The sequence below is a fragment of the Microcebus murinus genome, chromosome 18, assembly GCF_040939455.1.
Source record: "Microcebus murinus isolate Inina chromosome 18, M.murinus_Inina_mat1.0, whole genome shotgun sequence".
Taxonomy (NCBI): Eukaryota; Metazoa; Chordata; class Mammalia; order Primates; family Cheirogaleidae; genus Microcebus; species Microcebus murinus.
In genome coordinates this window covers 50,313,224-50,333,783 of record NC_134121.1, presented here as the reverse complement: position 1 = coordinate 50,333,783, position 20,560 = coordinate 50,313,224, and the positions used below count along the sequence as shown (strand labels likewise).

Here is a 20,560-nt window from a genome sequence, read left to right as displayed (position 1 = left end):
TTGCATTTTTCTAGAATATTCTTAGAAAAATAACCTGAATGCATATTTTAATTATTTGTGCTAATAAAAAATAGTCAATTGCATACTTATACAGAAATTCAAAAGTTATTTTCATTTTACTTTAGAATATATTCTTATGCCTATATTTAAATAGTCTGAAGTTCTGGAAGTTTAAAAATAAATTTAAATTTTAAACATAGGAAAGTCTTAAAAGTGTACCTCTTCCATTAATTGAAAAAAAAAATACTAATAGGTTTCATACAATAGATTACTAAGAAAGGCCATCCATCCACCTACCCACCCATCTCTAATCCACCCCTATAGCTAAGATTTATTTATAGAATAGGCACTGTGCTCCAGCACAGAAGCAGATCACATAGGGCTTGTGAACAATCATAAGGCCTTTGGATTTACTCTGAGTATAAGGAAAAGCCATCAGAGTTCCAACAGGGCAGTCACATGACATGACTTATATTGTTAAAAGACTAATCTGTTTCTCTGGGCAGAATATTTAGGGGGACAGGAGTAGACAATGGTGGACTGGCAAATGTTTAACAACTGGTTCGGGGGCAGGGGACAGTTGGGGTTGATCTGTAGCATTTGCTGATTTCTATGGTATAAAAACTGCTACTATCGTGGCTGATTTCAAGCTATCAGAATGATGTCACTAAACATGAACTTGGTAAGACATGCACATGGTCAGCTCTCACAAGCCAGGGCAAGTTGGTTCTAATGCACCACTGAGGAGGATGAAAGTTGGAGCAGAAGGGAGAAGCAAAGAGACCAGTTCAGGGTTATTGTAAGGGTCTGGGCAAGAGAAGATAATGAGTGGGACTAGGGTGATTAGTAGAGATGTGGAAAAAGGTCAGATTCACTAGACATTTTGAGAGTACTGCTGACAGAATTAATGATGAACTAGATGTGGGACTTAAGAGAATAGATGATTCCATGCCTTTGAAACTGGATGACTGATGGTACTGTTTACAAAGGTGGTGAAAGAGAGGAACAGATTTGGGATGGGAATGGAGAGTTCAGTAGACATCCAGGTGGAGATATCCAGTAAGCAGGGTGATGTGTAAGTTTGGAGTTCAGGAGAATGCCTGGGGCAAGAGATATACAATTGGGATAATACTAAACCTTGAGACTGGATGAGATCATCTGGAGAATAAGAGTAGATAAAAAAGATATTAGTGGAAAGAAGAAAGACTGATGGATCACTCCAACATTTAGAGACTGAGGAAAGGAGGATATTCAATAAAGGAAACTGGGAAGGAGCAGTCAGTGAAATAGGAGAGAACTCAAGAGTGTGTAGGGTATTGGAAGTAAAATGAAGAAAGGGTTTCACAGAGAAATAGGACTGTGTCCAATGCTGCTAAAATGAGGATTGATCACAGAACTTAGCAACAAGTAAACCAATATGATGACCTCAATATGATAGTTTTAGAGTAAAAGTAGAGATGGAAATCTGATAAGCTTGAGCTGAAGAGGAAAAGAGAAGAGAAGAAGTAAAAGCAGGGAATACATATAAACAACCACTTAGAAAAATTTTGCTTAAAGAAATGCAGATGGGGTCAAGGTGAGTGTTTTGTTTGTTTAAATAGCAGACACAGTATATATGTATGCTATAGAGAGAAAAAAGGATGCCTGAGAGGAGAAGATGAATGGAGGACAGGATGAGAGCTCATTCACAAGTTAAGAAGTGGGCCTTAGAAAGGAGCAAGAATAGTTTAGAATGGAGGAAAGAGAAGTTATTTGGAAAGTGCAAGTCAGACAGATCTGTCAAAGGGAAATTGTGTGTAATCCTAGCACTTTGGTAGGCAGAGGCAGTAGGAGCACCTGAGGCCAAGAGTTTGAGACCAGCTTGGGCAACACAGTAAGATGCCATCTCTATAGAAAGCATTAATAAAAAAATTAGCTGGCCTGGTGGTATGCACCCACAATCCCAACTACTCAAGGGCTGAGGCAGGAGGACTGCTTAAGGAGTCTTGAGGTAGCAGTGAGCTATGATGTACTCTAGCCAAGATGACAGAGTGAAACTCTGTCTCAGAAAAAAAAGGAGGGAGAAATTGTGGACATTCTTTTCTGATTGTGTTCTACTCCATCTGTGAAGTTAGAGATTATCAGCTGATTATTATTTTCATCACTATTATTCCTTTTTTATAGTGAAGAAAATTGAAGCCCAGAGGCTTACAGCCAAGATTCAAACCTATGTTCTTACCTTCTCTAAGCCTCATTTCGTATTTCCAAAATGGATATAATTCAACTTAAGAATTTGGGGATATCAAAAGAGACAACACATATACAGTATGTAGCACAATGCCTGGTACCAATAAAGTCTCTACCTCCCTTTACCCATAGCAAAGTTGAAACTAAAACCAGCATTTTTAAACACTGAGTTAATATTCAATGTACATTGTACAAATGCAAAAAGGTAACATCATGGCATAAATACAAGCAATCAAAACAATTAAGTAAAAAGACCTGCTGCTTACTCTATCCACAAGTATAGATTGTGAGAAGTATTTTATTTAATAAACTGGGTTGGGTGTGGTGGCTCACTCCTGTAATCCTAGCACTCTGGAAGGCTGAGGAGGCAGGGGCATTATTTGCGGCCAGGAGTTTGAGACCAGCCTCTTAATGCACTTTCTCACAAAGGTTGAAAACACTAAAAAGTATGTTTACAAAAGGATGTGCACCACCAAAATGAGGTGGAATACCAAGAAAGAGGAAGACCTAAGATCCAGGAAATGGGATCTAATACAGGAGAGAAGAAAAAGAAATTCCCAAATGATGGTAAAGAGAAGTGTTAGCATAGCAAAGAACAACCAGTTCAGAAAGGAGAAGCAACTTAAATCTAGAAGGGAAGTCTCATGGAGAAAAAAAATGGTACTGATAAATTAACAGCTTTGACAATGTAGAAACCTGTCTTAAAAGGTATTTACAGAGTTATTTATGGCATAAAGATCTGGTCAGATGTTCAAAAAAGATGAAAAGAAAAAATAAGTATTATTAAAGCTAAAACAAAAAAGAACATGAAAGGAAATATGTATATCATTTATTAGGAGCAAATGATTTATAGAATCATGAGAGAGAATATATATATATATATATATATATATATATATATATTCGTTTCTTTTCTTTTTTTTGGAGACAGAATCTTGCTCTGTTGCCCCAGCTAGAATGCAGTGGCTTCATCATAGCTTGCTGCAACATGAAACTCCTCAAACTCCTGGGCTTAAACAATCCTCTGTCTCAGCCTCCCAAGTAGAGCTGGGACTACAGGCATACACCACCACGCCTGGCTATTTTTCTTATTTTTTGTAGAGACAAGATGGAGTCTCGCTCTTACTTAAGCTGGTCTCAAACTCCTGACCTCAAGTGATCTTCCTGCCTCCTCGGCCTTCCAGAGTGCTAGGATTACAGGAGTGAGCCACCACACCCAGCCCAGTTTATTTGTTTTTTATTTACATAATATATATGTTTTATATATATTTCATATATATAATTTAGAAAAATGTTAGCAAACATCAGGAGAAACTACTAAGAAAGTCAAAAGTGTTTGCCCTTGGGAATCATGTTCGATAGGTAGTAGCTGGGTAAGAAAAAACAAATTTTTTGCTATCAACTTCAAAATACAATGTGACTTTTTATAATACTGTATGTATGTGAAAGTACAAATCTAAAACAAAAGCTATCTCATTATTTGAATCATTAAGGAGGGAAAAAAATGCCAATATTTGAATTTAATATCTTATTGATGGGATTTTTTAAATTAAAGTTCTCCAGTTTCTCCTACTTAAAAAGAACCTCCATGGCTGGGCTGGCGCAGTGGCTCACACCTGTAATCCTAGCACTCTGGGAGGCTGAGGCGGGCAGATTGCTCGAGGTCAGGAGTTTGAAACCAGCCTGAGCAAGAGCAAGACGCCGTCTCTACTATAAATAGAAAGAAATTAATTGGCCAACTAATATATATAGAAAAAATTAGCTGGGCATGGTGGTGCATGCCTGTAGTCCCAGCTACTAGGGAGACTGAGGCAGGAGGATTGCTTGAGCCCAGGAGTTTGAGGTTGCTGTGAGCTAGGCTGACGCCACGGCACTCACTCTAGCCTGGGCAATAGAGTGAGACTCTGTCTCAAAAAAAAAAAAAAAACAAAAGAACCTCCATTTAACTTTTCTTCTTCCACCCACTGCCCAATCTCTCCCCTCACAGTCATATTGCCCATATTGCCCTCTCCATTTACTAGCCCCCCTCACTCCTCTGATTATTCAACATGGCTTACCCTCCACCCAATCAAGGGACATAACTTCCACATCACTAAATCATGTGGACAAACGCTGCGCCATCTAGTTATATGACTTATAGGCAGCAACAGTGCTGCTGCTACTCCCTCCTTGAAACATTCTCTTCGCTCAGCTTCCATGCCTCAGTCTTCCTCTGCGCCCACCCTAATGGTATCCTTCACCTCCAGTTCTCTCCGCCTCTTCCACAGCTCTCTCCTCTCCCTGACAATGCTCACTGCTTCAATCACCACCAATACTCTGGTGACTCACACATTTCCCTCCCTCCAGCCACGACCTCACCTCTGAGCTTCACCACGCACGTCTCCTCAAGGCTGTTTCCAAGGCAGCTCAAATGTACCATACATAAAAACTAATTTCATGATCTTCTAAAATCTGTTCTAACCCTCCATGAAACACTTAAAACAAGTTATTTTTGTTCTTTTTTAAACAAAACAAAAAACTTCTTTTAATAAATGTCTTAATGTAAATTGTAGTTGAGGAAAGTAAAGAAATATATTTTTACAACCTAAGTCTCCATCAACAGATGAATGGATAAATACAGTATATACACACGATGGAGTATTATTCAGCTATAAGAAAGAATGAAATCCTGTCACGACAACATGGATGGAAATGAAGAATATTATGTTAAGTGGAATAAGCCAGGAATAGAAAGACAAATATTGCGGGAGCTAAAAAACAACTGAAAACATAGTGATAGAGTAGAATGATGGTTAACAGAGGCTGGGAAGAGTAGAGGAGTGGGAAAAGATAGAAAGGATAGACACAATAGGGTAGCTATAGTTGACAATAGTTTATTGTAGATTTCAAAATAGCTAGTGAGGCCGGGCGCCGGTGGCTCACGTCTGTAATCCTAGCACTCTGGGAAGCCGAGGTGGGAGGATTGCTCGAGGTCAGGAGTTCGAAATCAGCCTGAGCAAGAGCGAGACCCTGTCTCTACTCTAAATAGAAAGAAATTAATTGGCCAACTAATATATAGAGAAAAAATTAGCCGGGCATGGTGGCGCATGCCTGTAGTCCCAGCTACTTGGGAGGCTGAGGCAGTAGGATTGCTTGAGCCCAGGAGTTTGAGGTTGCTGTGAGCTAGACTGACGCCACGGCACTCACTCTAGCCTGGGCAATAGAGTGAGACTCTGTCTCAAAAAAAAAAAGAAAAATAGCTAGTGGAATTGGAATGTTCCTAACACAAAGCAGTGATAAATGCTTGAGGTGATGGATACCCCAATTACCCTGATTTGATCATTATACATTATATGTTTATATCAAACATATAATGGGCATCACATTTATAGGGCATCACATGCACCCTACAAATATGTATAACTATTATGTATCCATAATAATCTTGTTAAGATTTTTAAATAAAAGAAATTTATTTTTAAAAATTACCATAATCAAAGGACTGTAAACTTGGTAGAAGTAACCAATATCACTTTTAAAAGATGCAAAAGTTTTAAATGACATGTTTTCTGTTTTAATAATGTCTAATCAGATCAGCAAAGAGGAATTTACTTTTAAATATATGAAAAATCTGGCTGGGTTCGGTAGCATGGGCCTGTAGTTGCAGCTAATCGGGAGGCTGAGGCAGAGGATCACTTGAGCCCAGGAGTTTTAGGTTGCAGTGAGCTATGCTGAGGCCACTGAACTCCAGCCAGGGTGACAGAGCAAGACAAGGAAAGGAAAGGGAAAGGGAAAGGGAAAGGGAAAGGGAAAGGGAAAAAGGGAAAAAGGGAAAGGGAAAAAGGGAAAGGGAAAAAGGGAAAGGGAAAAAGGGAAAGGGAAAGGGAAGGAAGAAAGAAAGGAAGAAAGAAAGGAAGAAAGAAAGGAAGAAAGAAAGAAAGAAAGAAAGAAAGAAAGAAAGAAAGAAAGAAAGAAAGAAAGAAAGAAAGAAAGAAAGAAAGAAAGAAAGAAAGACAGACAGACAGACAAGACAAGACAAGACAAGACAAGACAAGACAAGACAAGACAAATCTCATTTTGCAAGTCAAAAACAATGGATGTTGGCTTGGATACAGTGAAAAAGGAACATTTATACACTGTTGGTGGGAATGTAAATTAGTATAACCTCTACGGAGATCAGTATGGAGATTTCTCAAAGAACTAAAAGATCTACCATTCAGTCCTACAATCCCACTACTGGGCCATCTACCCAAAGGAAAAGAAACCATTATATAAAAAAGATACTTATACTCATATATTTATCACAACTCACAATTGCAAAGATACAGAATCAACCTAAGTGCCCATCAACCATTGAGTGGATTAAAAAAATGTGGTATATACGTACTATGGAGACAGTTTACAAATGTCTTTTGCAGCAACTTGGATAGAAAATGAAAGCCATTATCCTAAGTCAAGTAACTCAGGAACAGAAAAATAAGTGCTGCTGCTTCTCATTTGTAAATAGAAGGTAAACTATGGCCACATAAGGACACAGAGAGTGGTATAATGGACACAGGAGATTCTAAGGTGGAGGAGGCTGGGAGGGAGTAAGGGATCAAAAATTACGTATGGGGCACAATGTACACTATAAGGGTAGTAGGTACAAAAGCCCAGACTTCACCACTACACAATATATACATGTAAGATACTTCAGCTTGTACCCCCTAATTCTGTTAAAATGAAAAAATTTACATATATTCTCTGTACTATCATTCTGTTTAACATTTAAGTTAGATACTGTCTACAAAATTATTTATTTAAAACATATCTAACATTTTCAAAATCAGAGAATTGATAGTGACAAGACACCTTTAAGCTCATAGTATAAAATATAAGCAACATCACTTAAGTAATTTACAGATTTTTCTAGAAACAAACCAATCTACATATTCTACATGAATTATGATTCTTAAAATAGGACATAGTCTGATAATATATAATTTTAATTCACTAAAATTTTATTCATGTATTGAAATCATATGCAATAAATAAGCCCCCAAAAATATTACTTAAGATACTATGAATCAGAAAGACTTGATACCAGAAAATAATTTTTTTGAAGATCAAAAATAACAAATATCTTCAATTTGCCCAATGAGTACTAACTACACATCTTGTTTATAGATGACCTCTTTCTACTAAGTCATAACTTTGCCAGAACCTGATACTGATCTTCAGAATCATATGCAAAAAGAAACTGTATTTTGCCCTCTGTTCTATTTTAAAATCTTCTAATTCTAATTAAGTAAAAAGGGAAACTACACATGATCTAAAATGGTTTCTAAAATCTCCACCCCCAAATATGTTAAGTTCAGCTCAACTCTGTCACTTATTAGAATTTTATAAATTTAATCATAAGTGTATGTGTATGTATATATACACACACACATATTACCTAGTTAATTTTTATGACTATTTTCACACTATAGCATTTTCCAGGGCCTGGTCTAGACTATCCTGTGAAAATGGCAAACTCTTCATTAATTAGCCTTACTCCCTAGAAATGCCCATCTTCGTGGTCATGTGCAAACACTTAGTGCCCTCTGGTGTTCTTTCCCCTGCATCCTGGAACAATTCAGATAAAGCTAGTCTTCCCAGAGTACTCCGTCATTCTAATTTTCTCTATTTCATCTCCCATACTGCTCACGTTTGTTGTCCATTAGGAAAATTATAAATTAATCTGAGTTAGATGGTGCTAATAAATCCTAACAATTCAATGTATTAATCCTCCTAGGAAATACATTAGCAAGTTAACACCTTTCCCAAAGAGAAAATTATGGTGAAAATGTAGGATCTCATAAAGAAAATATTAATATTTGGGGAAGTCAGGGGTTTTTTTAGTTTATTCCATTTACTAAATGAAATAACATGAAACTTATATTTGAATATATTTAAATATTTTTCCATCTTGGACTGAACCACCCTTGAGACTTATAGAGAGGTGAGATTTGCTGCTAGAGGGCAAGTTTCTGTATTTGGGCCACTACAACTACACACATAACCTATTGGAACATAACTCTTTATTTTAAATATTTAGATGTACTACATGCAAAAAATAATTTTACTTGGAAAACGCTAAGTACAACCTAGCCAAATGATGGATTTTAAAGTTCATCGACTAGTTCTGCAGCCTCAAATGCCAAATGATCTATGCTAAGTCAACCAAGATTTAAGGAGACTTACTTCATTGTTTTCAAACCAAGTACACCACGATAATTGAGACTGTCATGTTTCATAGTAAAACACACACACTATACTAATAAAAGCAAATAAAATCTACAACTTATCTCCGTTAAAGAACGCTCATAGCAAAAATGCTAGCTACTAAACTTTCACTTATGAGCTAAAAGAGATTAGAATCTGAAGCAAACTAGTTAATGATGAATTTATCCTCTAATAAATACCATATTTTTATTTACAGTGATTATGCATATGTGATATTTTCTAAATTAACTACAACTGGATTCTATTTAAAATAATTATTTCTGCTTTGTCTTCCAGAGTAAAAACAAAATATGGCATAAAAGCCTGTATTAACAGGCCACACCACTTTTTTTCCTCTTTTTTTTTTTTAATGCAATTCTAAAATCATTCAAATGGCTTTGGTTATGGTTACTAAAGAATTAAATAGCATAATTTCATTTTTCCATGCCTGGGCTCAAGTAGAAATAAAAAGTTAGTGAGTTATGATTCAAAAGTGTGGTTAAAAATTAAATTATAAACAATAATTGTATTCGAACAACCTAGGGCATGACATATTAGTTTGTAAAATGGCAAAACTAAACATTAATTCATATAACAATGAGAGCAAATGGTATAATAAACCATTTAATGATTCTTTATTGTTTTCTGAAGAAAAGGATTTTTATTCCCCCACAATCCTGCATTTAGGTAAACTTCATGTCCACATATACTCAGAGGAGCTTTCTCTATCAACCTAAAATTTTCTGTGACACTTTGTCTCTTATATGGTAGGAAAAAGTTGTTAAATACCAGTCAATTACACTTTGATGCAGAAATCATTTCAATATTTCATGTTTCTCTAATGTGTTATTACCTGCATGATCACAAAATTTTTTATTTCCATAAAGAACTATCAATGCATGACTATTCTGCCATGCAAAATATGCTAGAACTTAAATTAAATGTGATTTAATCATATTTATTTTATTTCATTATGTTAGCTTTTAGAGGTACATATTAAAACTTACTCAGGTTGAAATAACATTTTTATACATAAAACTTAAAAAAGGATGTCTTTCTCTTTACTTAATGTTTAAGAAATGAATGGTCAAAGAATTTTTCCTTAATTTAAATGGTTTCTTCGAAAGATAACCTCCAAATTGCCAAATGCCAATACCAATATTTTGGTATTCCCAAAGTTACTGAAATCTTTACAGACACCTTTTCTTAAGAATAATAAAGTATGATACAAATACATAATAAGCCTTAAAAAAATACCTGAGAGGTCTTGCCTGGGGATTGCCTGCTTCTACATATGGATGTAAATAATCCTTTATGTAGAGATCAGCAGCACTATTAGAATGGGTGCAAATGAGAATCCTGCTGAAATAAATGGTGCAAATAAAAATAATGATAAAACACAAAACTATTCAAGCAGTATAATACCAAAAAAAAAGCAGTGGCCATCTTAATATTATACATTTCCCTCAGCCTACTCAGTAATTCCTAACACTATTCAATGATGCCTTTAGGAAATTATATTACTCTTTAAGCTAAAAAGGAAGTTCTCCAAAATTATTTTTAAATCTATCATATAAAATATATATTTTTTAAACCCAATTCTTTTGGTTCTAACAGATATCACTATTATTTAGTAGACTTGAAGTTTTCATGGCTAGTTAAAAATTATCATTGTCTACATTGTCAATTTTCAAAAACACTATGTTTTAAGAAAATACAAATTTTAGTGTTTTGGGGTATGGGTTTTTCCTTTTGTTCTATCATTTTTAATTTTAGAGCTCAATGAAAATTGTCCTGCTGGCCCTCATTTTATATTTAAAACAAGAACAGAGGGAGGTCCCTAACTAGTAAAATATGAGCACACATCCTACCCTCTCACCTAGTCTCCTGTTGCTGCAGAATATGTTTGACGGCCTGAGCTAGCGTGAATGTTTTGCCTGTCCCATAGGGTCCGATGATAAGTACAGGCGGCAGCTGTATTGAAAGTGGAGTGGTTATGGCCAGAACAGCCTCTTTCTGTTTTGCATTTAGTCGAGGATCCAACTGTTCATCCCATTGTCTATGGAAAATAAAAATTTAAGTTATTTTAAACACATGCACATTATTAATGAACAGAAAACACACGAATATCCTGGATTTCACTGAACCATTCAAACTACTGAAATAACATAGCATCTATAAAAGGTAATGCCTGTTCTGAAAGTACTTTCTAGAACATTACCCAACAGAGTCAGTCTAGGGTGTTTTACCATGTAAATGAAAACTAACTTTATCTTGTCCTATTCCAAGTACAAAAAGATTTTGGTAACCAATCTAAAGAAAGCACACACTTCTAATCTAGTTGCCACCAAGTCTATAAGTAGTAATGGCAATGTTTCAAAAATGTAATTTCGCTGTTACATAAAAGCATCAGAAAACTTTATTCTGATAGTAATGTAGTAGCAATTTCTTTGCACAGCAAATAAAATGCAAAGGGGAAACTGAATTTCAAAATCTAATCTATTGAAAGTTCTCTTAGTAAGGTTTAAAACAAGAGGAAAAGAAAAAAACCTGTATGTTCCTGGTTAAGAGATATTAAATTTTTACAGCTCTTAGCTTAGAAAATAGTTTTTTAAAAAAGGTATCAAAGCCAAACAAAATGAAATGTTTACTAATATTTTCACACACACACAAATAATACACATATATCACACTTTTCAGAATACAGAACACCTGTCACAGTAGCGCAGATGGCTGGTGTAATGAGATCTATCTTACTAGTGTCCCTTCTATGACTAGGCTAAGTTTCCAAGATTTAAGTGGACAGCAGATGCTGAAACAGATCAAAAAAGTAGAGAATCAACAGCATTCTTTTTCACAACTACAATTAAAATACTAAATATCACAACTATAGTAAAAACAATAGGGATATGAACCCAAATAGGAAGGGTGGGTAAAGAAATTCTTAGAAAACTTGCAATCAAAGTGCCTACAAATTAATCCTGAAATAGGAAGAAGTTTAGACAGGAAAATTCCCTCTTTGTGAGGCTATCCTCAACTTAAATCACACACAAGTTATTTATGGAAAACCTTAACACTTTCGGCTTTTAAAAAATTTTAACTTACATTATATTATGACAGACAATATCAAACGAACAAAATTCTCTTTAAAAAATGTAAAACCTTAGAAAACAAACTTTGACCATATAAACATGCCATTACTTATTTTTCTGGAATTTAAAAGTTTCTAAGTTAAAAATAAAAAAAGAACTCTGAGCAATGGCACTAGATTTCCTACAAGCTATTCACTAATCTTCAGCATTTTACCTCAAAGAGTCCCTCAACATTAACCAGCTAACTTACTCATAATTCTGCTAGTACCTACCAATGTTCCATCTTCTATAAATGAGAAAACTGATTTAAGTGATCTCTAAGTCCAGACCTAAGGTCTGTGGCAGACACTGTGGAATGGCTACCCCAAACCCTTCCCCTCTGCCTCCCTCTGCCATGGAGCCTAGCCAAGTACAATGCTCCATTCCCAGCCTCGTTTGCTAGAGACTCAACACTGGTCAATTAGATGCAGGAAAAAGCACCTGGGAAGGGCTTTTACACCTACTAAAACAAAAACAAAGCTGCACTTGTTACAGTTTTTTTAAAACTAAAGAAAGCCCTTTTTACTCCTTCAGCTGACTAGAAAAAGTTTGTAGTAAATAAAACTACAACAGTCATCTTATAACCATGAGGCAACAGCATCAAGAAGAAAACCAACACACTCCACAAGGCAGAGAGGAGAGGGAGACACTGGTCCTTGATGCCACTGCAGAGCCCCTGCACGGCCCTGGACATCTACCTCTGGGCTTATAACTCTACTTTTTAAAACCACAATTACTTGAATCCATACCTGCCCACTATGATTCTATGATACCTGACCCCAGTGGTCTCCTTAAGAGGTACATGAAAGCAATGATACTTGCATCAGATGGTTACTTTAAAGATCAAATGAGATAATACATGCAAAGCTATTTAGAAAAATAATTGAGTAATAAAAGCCCAATTAAGGTTAGCATCCATTATTGTATTTTCTGAGGATTTCAGAAAAATGAGATATTACTTGACTAGTATATACTTTTAAAAATAAAATGTTTTAAAACACTCTAATCTTTCAAATCTGGGGATTTTCATCAACTTAATAAGATAGATATAAGATTATATGCATAAGTATAAATCTAAAGAGATTAATGACAGACTTACATGTGTAATTCTGAAGTATATCAATATCTCTTTATTTTCTTATATAGCCCAGGGGTAGGGAAACTGTGGCCTTCTAAATCTTTAAGTGTAGCCTTTTGACTGAATCCAAATTTTACAGAACAAATCATTTTAATAAAGTTCCTCACCCTTGATACAGCCCATTCTGCTTATCAATTGTTTCAGTGTAATAAATGCTTCAGAGCAAATCAGAAACTTTATCAATGTCGGCTATCTCAGTAATTTCTGGTCATGACTGATGAACATTTATAGAAAGTCAATGAATAAAACAAATTATATTTATTTATCATACCACCTACTTAATAAAAGAAAGATTTATAATATACATGCTAAGAGCCATCTCTGATTTTCACAATTTAAAACAATATAAAGTCTCTCTTCTTATTGTTAGAATTAATATAAAAAAAAAAAAATAAAGTCTCTTCAAGTTTATTCAAAATAAAATAAAATTGTTCTTATTCCCTAAACCAAATTAACTCAAAGTCCTTTCTTCTCCTGGCCTAATGCACTGTTATCATTAATTTATAGATTGCATGCTCAAGAACAATTTTCAACTTTATTTATCCATATATATTCCACATTATTTTAGAAAAGATATTAAATAGCCAATGGTTTCTCAGCATGTTTTTAGTTCCAGATACCTTATAATTACTATTTAAGATACAGTGGCATGAAGTCTTTTCCTGTTTGAAAGTTTTCTACTACTTGGCATTTTCTTAGTTACTTTTGTAGTTAACATTTATAATCAGTAATATTTGAATATACTGTGTTATATACAATATAATTCTCAGAACTAAGCATATCAAATAAAAATGCCTAAAAGTTTACTTCAATGTGTCAAATATAATAAATGTGCAAGATCCTGCTGGTGGTCAAAGATAAACAAGACATGGTCTCTTTCTTTACAAAGCTCAGAGTTGAGCAAGAAAAGTAGAAATGCACACAACTGATAAAAATTAATTTGAAAGAAATTATGCTTGAAAGCACAAAACTAAGTTAGCCTAGCACATGGCAGGTACTCAATAAATATTAATATTTATTGCAATAATGAAATGGAGGGGTCAGGTTCATCTACTTGAAGGAGAGAGCCCTCAAGCTGGACTAACTTAAAGGACAGGGAGATCTTCAATGGACTAATATGCGGCAAAGATTCTTTCTGAGAAAGGAATCACTTGAACAGGAGACAGGGCTAGGGAAAGGGGAAAATGGGGAGTTGTTTAATGGACATATAATTTCAGTTCTGCAAGATGAAAAAGTTGATTGTACAACAATGGGAATATATTTAACACCACTGAACTGTATACTTAAAATGATAAATTTTATGTTATGTGGTTTTTACCATAATTTAAAAAATTTTTAATAACAAAAAGATAAGGAAGCAAATAAATATAAGGAAAATTAGACAAACTTCAAGGTAATTCAATATGGCTAAAATATGGTGATTTGGAGTGAAAAAGGAAGTGTCAAATAGAAAACAGTAAAAGCAATCCGAAAAGACAGTTTTGAAAAGCACAGTCAATGAGACCATATCCTACAGCTTTGGATTAGGCTGCTCAGACTTTATCTACATATCAAGGAGAAGCCTTTAGAGATTTGTGAGTAGTGAACTGACATGATTATTTTAGAAAAGTAACTCTGGAAGAAATATGTGGACTGGCCCAGAGCACAGGGCCACAGGTGGCAGGACGGAAGACCAACTAGAAGCCTAGTGAAATTGTCCAGGTCATAATGAAGTATTGGCTGTAGGAATGAAAGAAAGGGAAGCACAAAAAGAAACTGAATCAAATGAGAACTGAAGAGACGTCTCTGGATTTTCACAATATTAGATCACTGATCACTTTTAGGAGAATGAGCAAGTGAAAAACAGAGGTTACAGAGTGAACAAGTAAGAATACTGGGAATATGCAGACTATTCTCTCTTGAGAATTTTGGCCATAAAAAGAAGAGGGCAGGGCAGAGAAGGTAAGCAAAAGCCTGGAGAAATGATTCAGAGTTTGTGGTATAAGGCATATTTCTTTTGTTCTGTTTTTAGGGCCAGAAGAAATGGAACGTGAGGGGAAGTAATAACTGCCCCTTTTAGGCCTTGCCCATTTCTCACATGACCTTCTGGGCTCATTCTTCCCATCTGCCGACTGAATGTCAACACCAAGGGTGACCTTAGAAACCACTTATTGAAGATGGCAGAGCCTCCATCAGTCATGGAACAGGCCCCAATACCATGACTGAATTGACACAAGTGATAAAAAAAAACTTCTACTGCATGGAGCCACTGAGATCTTTAAAAACAGGTGTGGGGAGTGGCAAGAGCTGAACATGGGCAGGGGCTAAGGAGATAAGAGCCACGAAAAGATGAACAGACAGACATAGGCACGAAGCTGTCACTACTGTCTATGCTTAAAACAAAATGGAATTCAATTACATGTAAAGATGTGTCAAACAGAATTTAAGCAGAACAATATTTACATAACCATTACAACTGGAGAGAAATTTCTGAAGTAGTATTTTCTACTACACTTTCTCAATTTTGCTAAATCTGAAAAATATCTTCTATATTATTCAAAAATTACTTTAAATTAACTATTTGAACAACTTTAGAAAGGCCCTAATTTTCCCATTCAACTTCTAGTAAGAAATAGTTCCAAACTGCTCAGCATCCTATCAAATTAAAGCTGCAGAGAAAAGCAATAGAACTCATTTAGACTCTGAGGAAAGTGAAGAAAATAGATAATGAACTTCAAATGTTTCATTCTAAGGGTTCGTTTACTCTCCTTTCTTAACTAATAAAATGTCTCCTGAAGAACACAGGCAAACTTTCTGATAAAAGTATGCTAGAGGCATTTCACACAGATATTCAATTTCATATTAACATAACTTCTTTTAATAGGAGAGCTCCTTTTTGTACCTGTTGGGACTCCAAGGTATGGTGGGAGTCATACTGATGTCTGGAAACAAAACCCCATTGTCCTTGATTCTGTCTAGTGCATAATGCATTTCACAGAGGGGTAATCGATTTAATTGAAACTGAAGTTCAACCTGAAACACATGAAATGAGTTTTTTTAAAAAAAAGGCATTAAAGTAAATATCAATGCTGGAAGTTCTAGAATATTTCATGGAGGCTAACATTTAGGGGAACAAGTTTAGAGATTTCTTTCAAAATATAATCATATTCTAATAATAATTATTATGACTATTTGCTTTGCTTATTACCAGGTGCTATATCAAGCACTTTACATGGATTTTCTCATTTAATAGTACCAATGATGTATATACTATCATTAACCTCATTTTACATATTAACAAACTGAAGCATTTGTAAATTACTTAATCTCTAAATAAAGGTTATCTAATTCCACCATTCCCATGAAGAATGTATTTGATAAAATTGAAACATCTGTGAAATAACACATATTGATTGATAATCAGCCCTGTGACACTGTATCGATTTACTATGAATAAATAATATTCACTAAGTTTTGTGTTTGAAAAGAAAAAAGACTAGCCTTCCATATGGCAGACTGCAGACATGATTAACCTAAAAACTCATAAAGAAAAAGAGAATAGGAGCAGACAAACTGCAGATGAAAGATGTCCTAAAGTGGAGCTTAAGTAGTTTATTTTCATCTGTTCTTCCATGGATAATTTAAAACTAATCAGAAAGTTCAACCTTGTATCAAACTGAAACACTATAGATGCTACATAAATTAAATAGAATCAATTTTCTCTGGAAGTTACCAGAGGTCCAATTTTCAGCCTACCAGCTAAGACTCTGCTGTACTTTCGTGTATGATAGAAGGAAAACCAAACCAGAGGAAGAATAACAGCTGGAAATGATAGGATAGACAACAATGGTTAAATTATCACCTTCAAGTATACCTGTGTGTCACAATCAGGCCGAAGATTAAGTTCTTCACAGCATTCCCTGGATATCCTTAAAAATATATATTCTTTTGTTTTTTCTTCAATAGTAGCTTCATAAACCTTCTCTTTGGTTCCCTGGGTCTGTACTAACTTCTCTTTAGGGACTGGTAATAAATAAACAGCATTGACTTTGGTCATCACCAGTCGTCCAGCCAAAGTATCTTCAGAAAGTGTTTCAGTAAGCTTAAAGCGACCAAAAAGTTGTCCATTCTGAGCATACTTTGCGCCTCCAGAAACTCCAGTGAGCATGAAGCTTGCTAGAATCTGCAATTGCACTTTAAGGTTGAACCTAAATCAAAAGTAGAAAACTAATTTGAATATTTGACATCAAAAACATAAAAATCAGAAGAATAAAAAAATCAAATATAAACATATCAAAAATTAAAACTTCTTATCAATTCCACTTTGTTGAGCTAAAAACTATACACTATCTTTCTGACTTTAACCAAAGCTAGAGACAACAAAACTTTTCTTAAAGTGAATAAACTCCCATGCAAGTTACATAAAGATACACATTTAGTCGTGTTGAATAGCATGTTCAAAAAAACCCAGAATATTTTAAATGGAACTAAACATTATTTTTTAATAAAATGAAATATTATGTATTAACTAATATGAAAGTCTGTTTGAACACACCATTGGGACAATTAAGACTTTAAAATCACCTAGAACCAGAAGAAAACATATTACATTGAAACTACAAAAGACTTTAAACAGATTGCTTTCAAAGTAGATCTTACCAAAAGATTCTAACCATAAAATTTCCCTTTCAATAATGTTAATGAAGAACAACTAGAATAAATTTTCATTCATGGCTACATGGAGAAGGTCTCATGCAGGAATTATGGAAGGAAAAGTTAACGTCTATTATATTAGACAATAGCTGGTACACTCACACTTCCATGTATACACCTAAGTATAAGAGAGAATATGTGTGAAAGAGGCACAGAGAATTGAGATTAATTTACATAGTCAAGAACTATGAGGTGAAAGAAAGATTTAAACTACTTGACAGTTCTCCTTTGCCATTCTGAAATGGTACTATAAGAAGACAACGTAACAAGGAGTAATGGGAACATTTTCTACTTTTTCTTAGAAGGTGTGCCATGGTCCATTTTGTATTGCTATAACAGAATACCTGACACTGGGTCATTTATAAAAAACAGATTTATTTCTCACAGTTCTGGAGACTAGGAAGTCCAAGATCAAGGGGCTGACATCTGATGAGGGCCTTTATGCTGCATCATCCCATGGTGGAAGGCAGAAGAGCAAGAGGATGCGACCAAGAGCAAGAGAGGGCTGAACCTGCTTTTACAACAACCCACTCCTGCCACATTAATCCATTTATGAGGGCACAGCCCCATGACCTAATCACCTTTTAATGGTCCCACCTCTTAATACTGCCCCAGTGGCAATTAAATTTTCAACATGAGCTTTGAAGGGGACATTCAAAACAACAGTATTCTGCCCCTGGTCTCCCCAAAACTCATGTCCTTCTCATGTATAAAATACATTCATTCCGCCCCAAATAGCTCCCCAAAAGTCTAACCTCTTTCCAGCATCAACTCAAAAATCCAAAGTCCAGGGTCTCATCTAAAACAGATATAGATGAGACTCAAGGCATGATTCATCCTAGGGTAAATTCCTCTCTAGCTATGAGCCTGTGATATTAATGACTTAAGGGCTCCCAAAATACAATAGGAGGACAGGTATAAGATATACTAGGGGTAGTTGCAACACTAAAGTCACATGTGGCCACCGAGGTCCTTAAGTGTGGACTTCTGACTGAATGTAAATTTTATAAAACAAATCCTTTTATTTTTACAGTAGGATGAAAAAAATATAGATTGTATGTTATCTAGTTATGTTTGACTTTGATATGTGGAATGTGTACTATAAATTCATATAAAAATGTCTTTAAATGAAAAATCAAACAAAATATACCCCAATTTACATGTAATCTGTGTTTACCTGTTCTTTAAATAAAATATGCTCTTAAAAATAACAGGAAACCTGATGTTATTTATGCTTCCTCAAATGAAGTTAAAATTTTGCTTTTCTTGTACTATCCATATAATATGTGAAATTTGGGATCATTAAAGCTTTGTCAGGGGGAAGAGATTACTTATAGCATAAGAAATCTGTGACTCACAGAGTACTTTTTTTTGTTGCTAAAGGAAATGTATAGTTTTCATACGTTTTTTCACTATGCAACCACTCTCCCCCCTTTCTTTGAGCTTTCTTTTCTCCACTGACTTCTGTATAGCAATACTCTTCTAATTGTCTTCCTCCTACCTCTCTAGCTGCTTGACCGCCTCCCATCTAAGCACCAACCACCTTCTGTTTCATAAAAGATCCACCCTGCCCTCTTCTGACTCTTTAAGACCTCACTCACTAGGTGAGGTCACCCTCTCCCAGATCTCTCAGCTCAGAGCTAAAAATCCAACTGTCACATGAACACCTTTGTTTATATCCCCTTCAAACTCGGTGCATGCAAAACTCAATTATCATCTGACCTCCTCAGTGTGGCACCCAAACCAATACTCCCATGTATTATACAATGTAGGGAATGGCACTATCAGCCACCTAGGTATCCAAGCCAAAAACCAACTCATCCTTGACCTTGCCTCTCTCATTGACCTTCATTCCTCCATCACAGAATCACCAAGTCCCATTAGTTCTTAATGGTCCTGTTAGTTCCTCTATCTCCTAATTCACCTGCATTTGAACATTTTAAACTTGGATTACTATAACAAATTTCTAATATGACTGTTTGTCTCAAATCTATTCTCCACACCACCATCAGAGGACCTTCGTAAAATATAAGTCTGATGATAAGCAGCTTCCTATAGCTCTGAGGGCAAGGCTTCCACAGCCTTCTTTCACTTCTACCCTGCTCCACCACACAAGCACCCTCCATCACAACTGTAATGATCAACTTGCCGCTTTCACCCAAACTCTATGCTCTTATTCTCATATCCTGTTTCCTTTAACAAAATTCTTTCGTCTTACTTCTTTTTTTTTTTTTTGAGACAGAGTCTCACTTTGTTGCCCAGGCTAGAGTGAGTGCCATGGCGTCAGCCTAGCTCACAGCAACCTCAAATTCCTGGGCTCAAGCAATCCTTCTGCCTCAGCCTCCTGAGTAGCTGGGACTACAGGCATGTGCCACCATGCCCGGCTAATTTTTTCTATATATATTAGTTGGCCAATTAATTTCTTTCTATTTATAGTAGAGACGGGGTCTCACTCTTGCTCAGGCTGGTTTCAAACTCCTGACCTCGAGCAATCCACCCGCCTCGGCCTCCCAGAGTGCTAGGATTACAGGCATGAGCCACCGCGCACAGCCTCGTCTTAACTTCTTAACCTGATAAATCTTACGTGTTTTTCAAAATTCAGCCTAAATACCATCTGCTCTCAAAAGCAGACTTGATTCCCTGTTGACTTGACAACCATCATTCTCCCAAATACCGTGGGGACGGTGCCTCTCCCACAGGGCCCTTGTGCATTCCTCTATTGCAGCGTGATCACATTTTATTATAACCCTATATTTATGGGTCCGCATCCCCTATTGGATTTACAAACTTTTGGGGGACAAGGAAACATACCTTGTTTGCCTTAGAATGAGCGGTGACTAACCTAAAACCTAACACTGAATACTCATTAAATTTTGTTCATTAATTTTAGATTTGGATAATAATCTGATTTTTTCCAGGCATCATATTCCCATTTCAACCACTTTATTCTCTAACAAATTCTTGAAATCCTGTAATATATTTCTCAACTATCTTAAGTGATACATTAAAGTTTCTCTTGTATCTATTTCAGGATCTACTATCCCAAACCACTTGTTCACAATTTAACAAGCATGAAAAATTAATGTCACAATTTTAGAGCAACAAGAAAATCCTCTTGTGACATTTGGTTGTGCTTTGCAACAAAACT

At 35.5% G+C, this 20,560-nt stretch overlaps 1 protein-coding gene across 4 annotated transcripts in view; it reads right to left on the bottom strand.

Moving 5' to 3' along the window:
• The window catches only part of HELZ (helicase with zinc finger), a 146,619-nt gene that overhangs the window by 63,857 nt on the left and 62,202 nt on the right, over nt 1–20,560 (bottom strand). Inside the window, exons 14-17 of one of the 4 annotated variants that reach the window (XM_020281207.2) lie at nt 16,562–16,907; nt 15,602–15,732; nt 10,331–10,510; nt 9,709–9,813 (exon numbers count right to left, since the gene is read on the bottom strand). In XM_020281207.2, coding sequence (XP_020136796.1) covers nt 9,709–9,813; nt 10,331–10,510; nt 15,602–15,732; nt 16,562–16,907 — 762 coding nt within the window. The remainder of the gene's footprint in view (nt 1–9,708; nt 9,814–10,330; nt 10,511–15,601; nt 15,733–16,561; nt 16,908–20,560) is intronic. The other 3 variants (XM_012747422.3, XM_012747423.3, XM_012747424.3) reach the window with 3 other exon arrangements.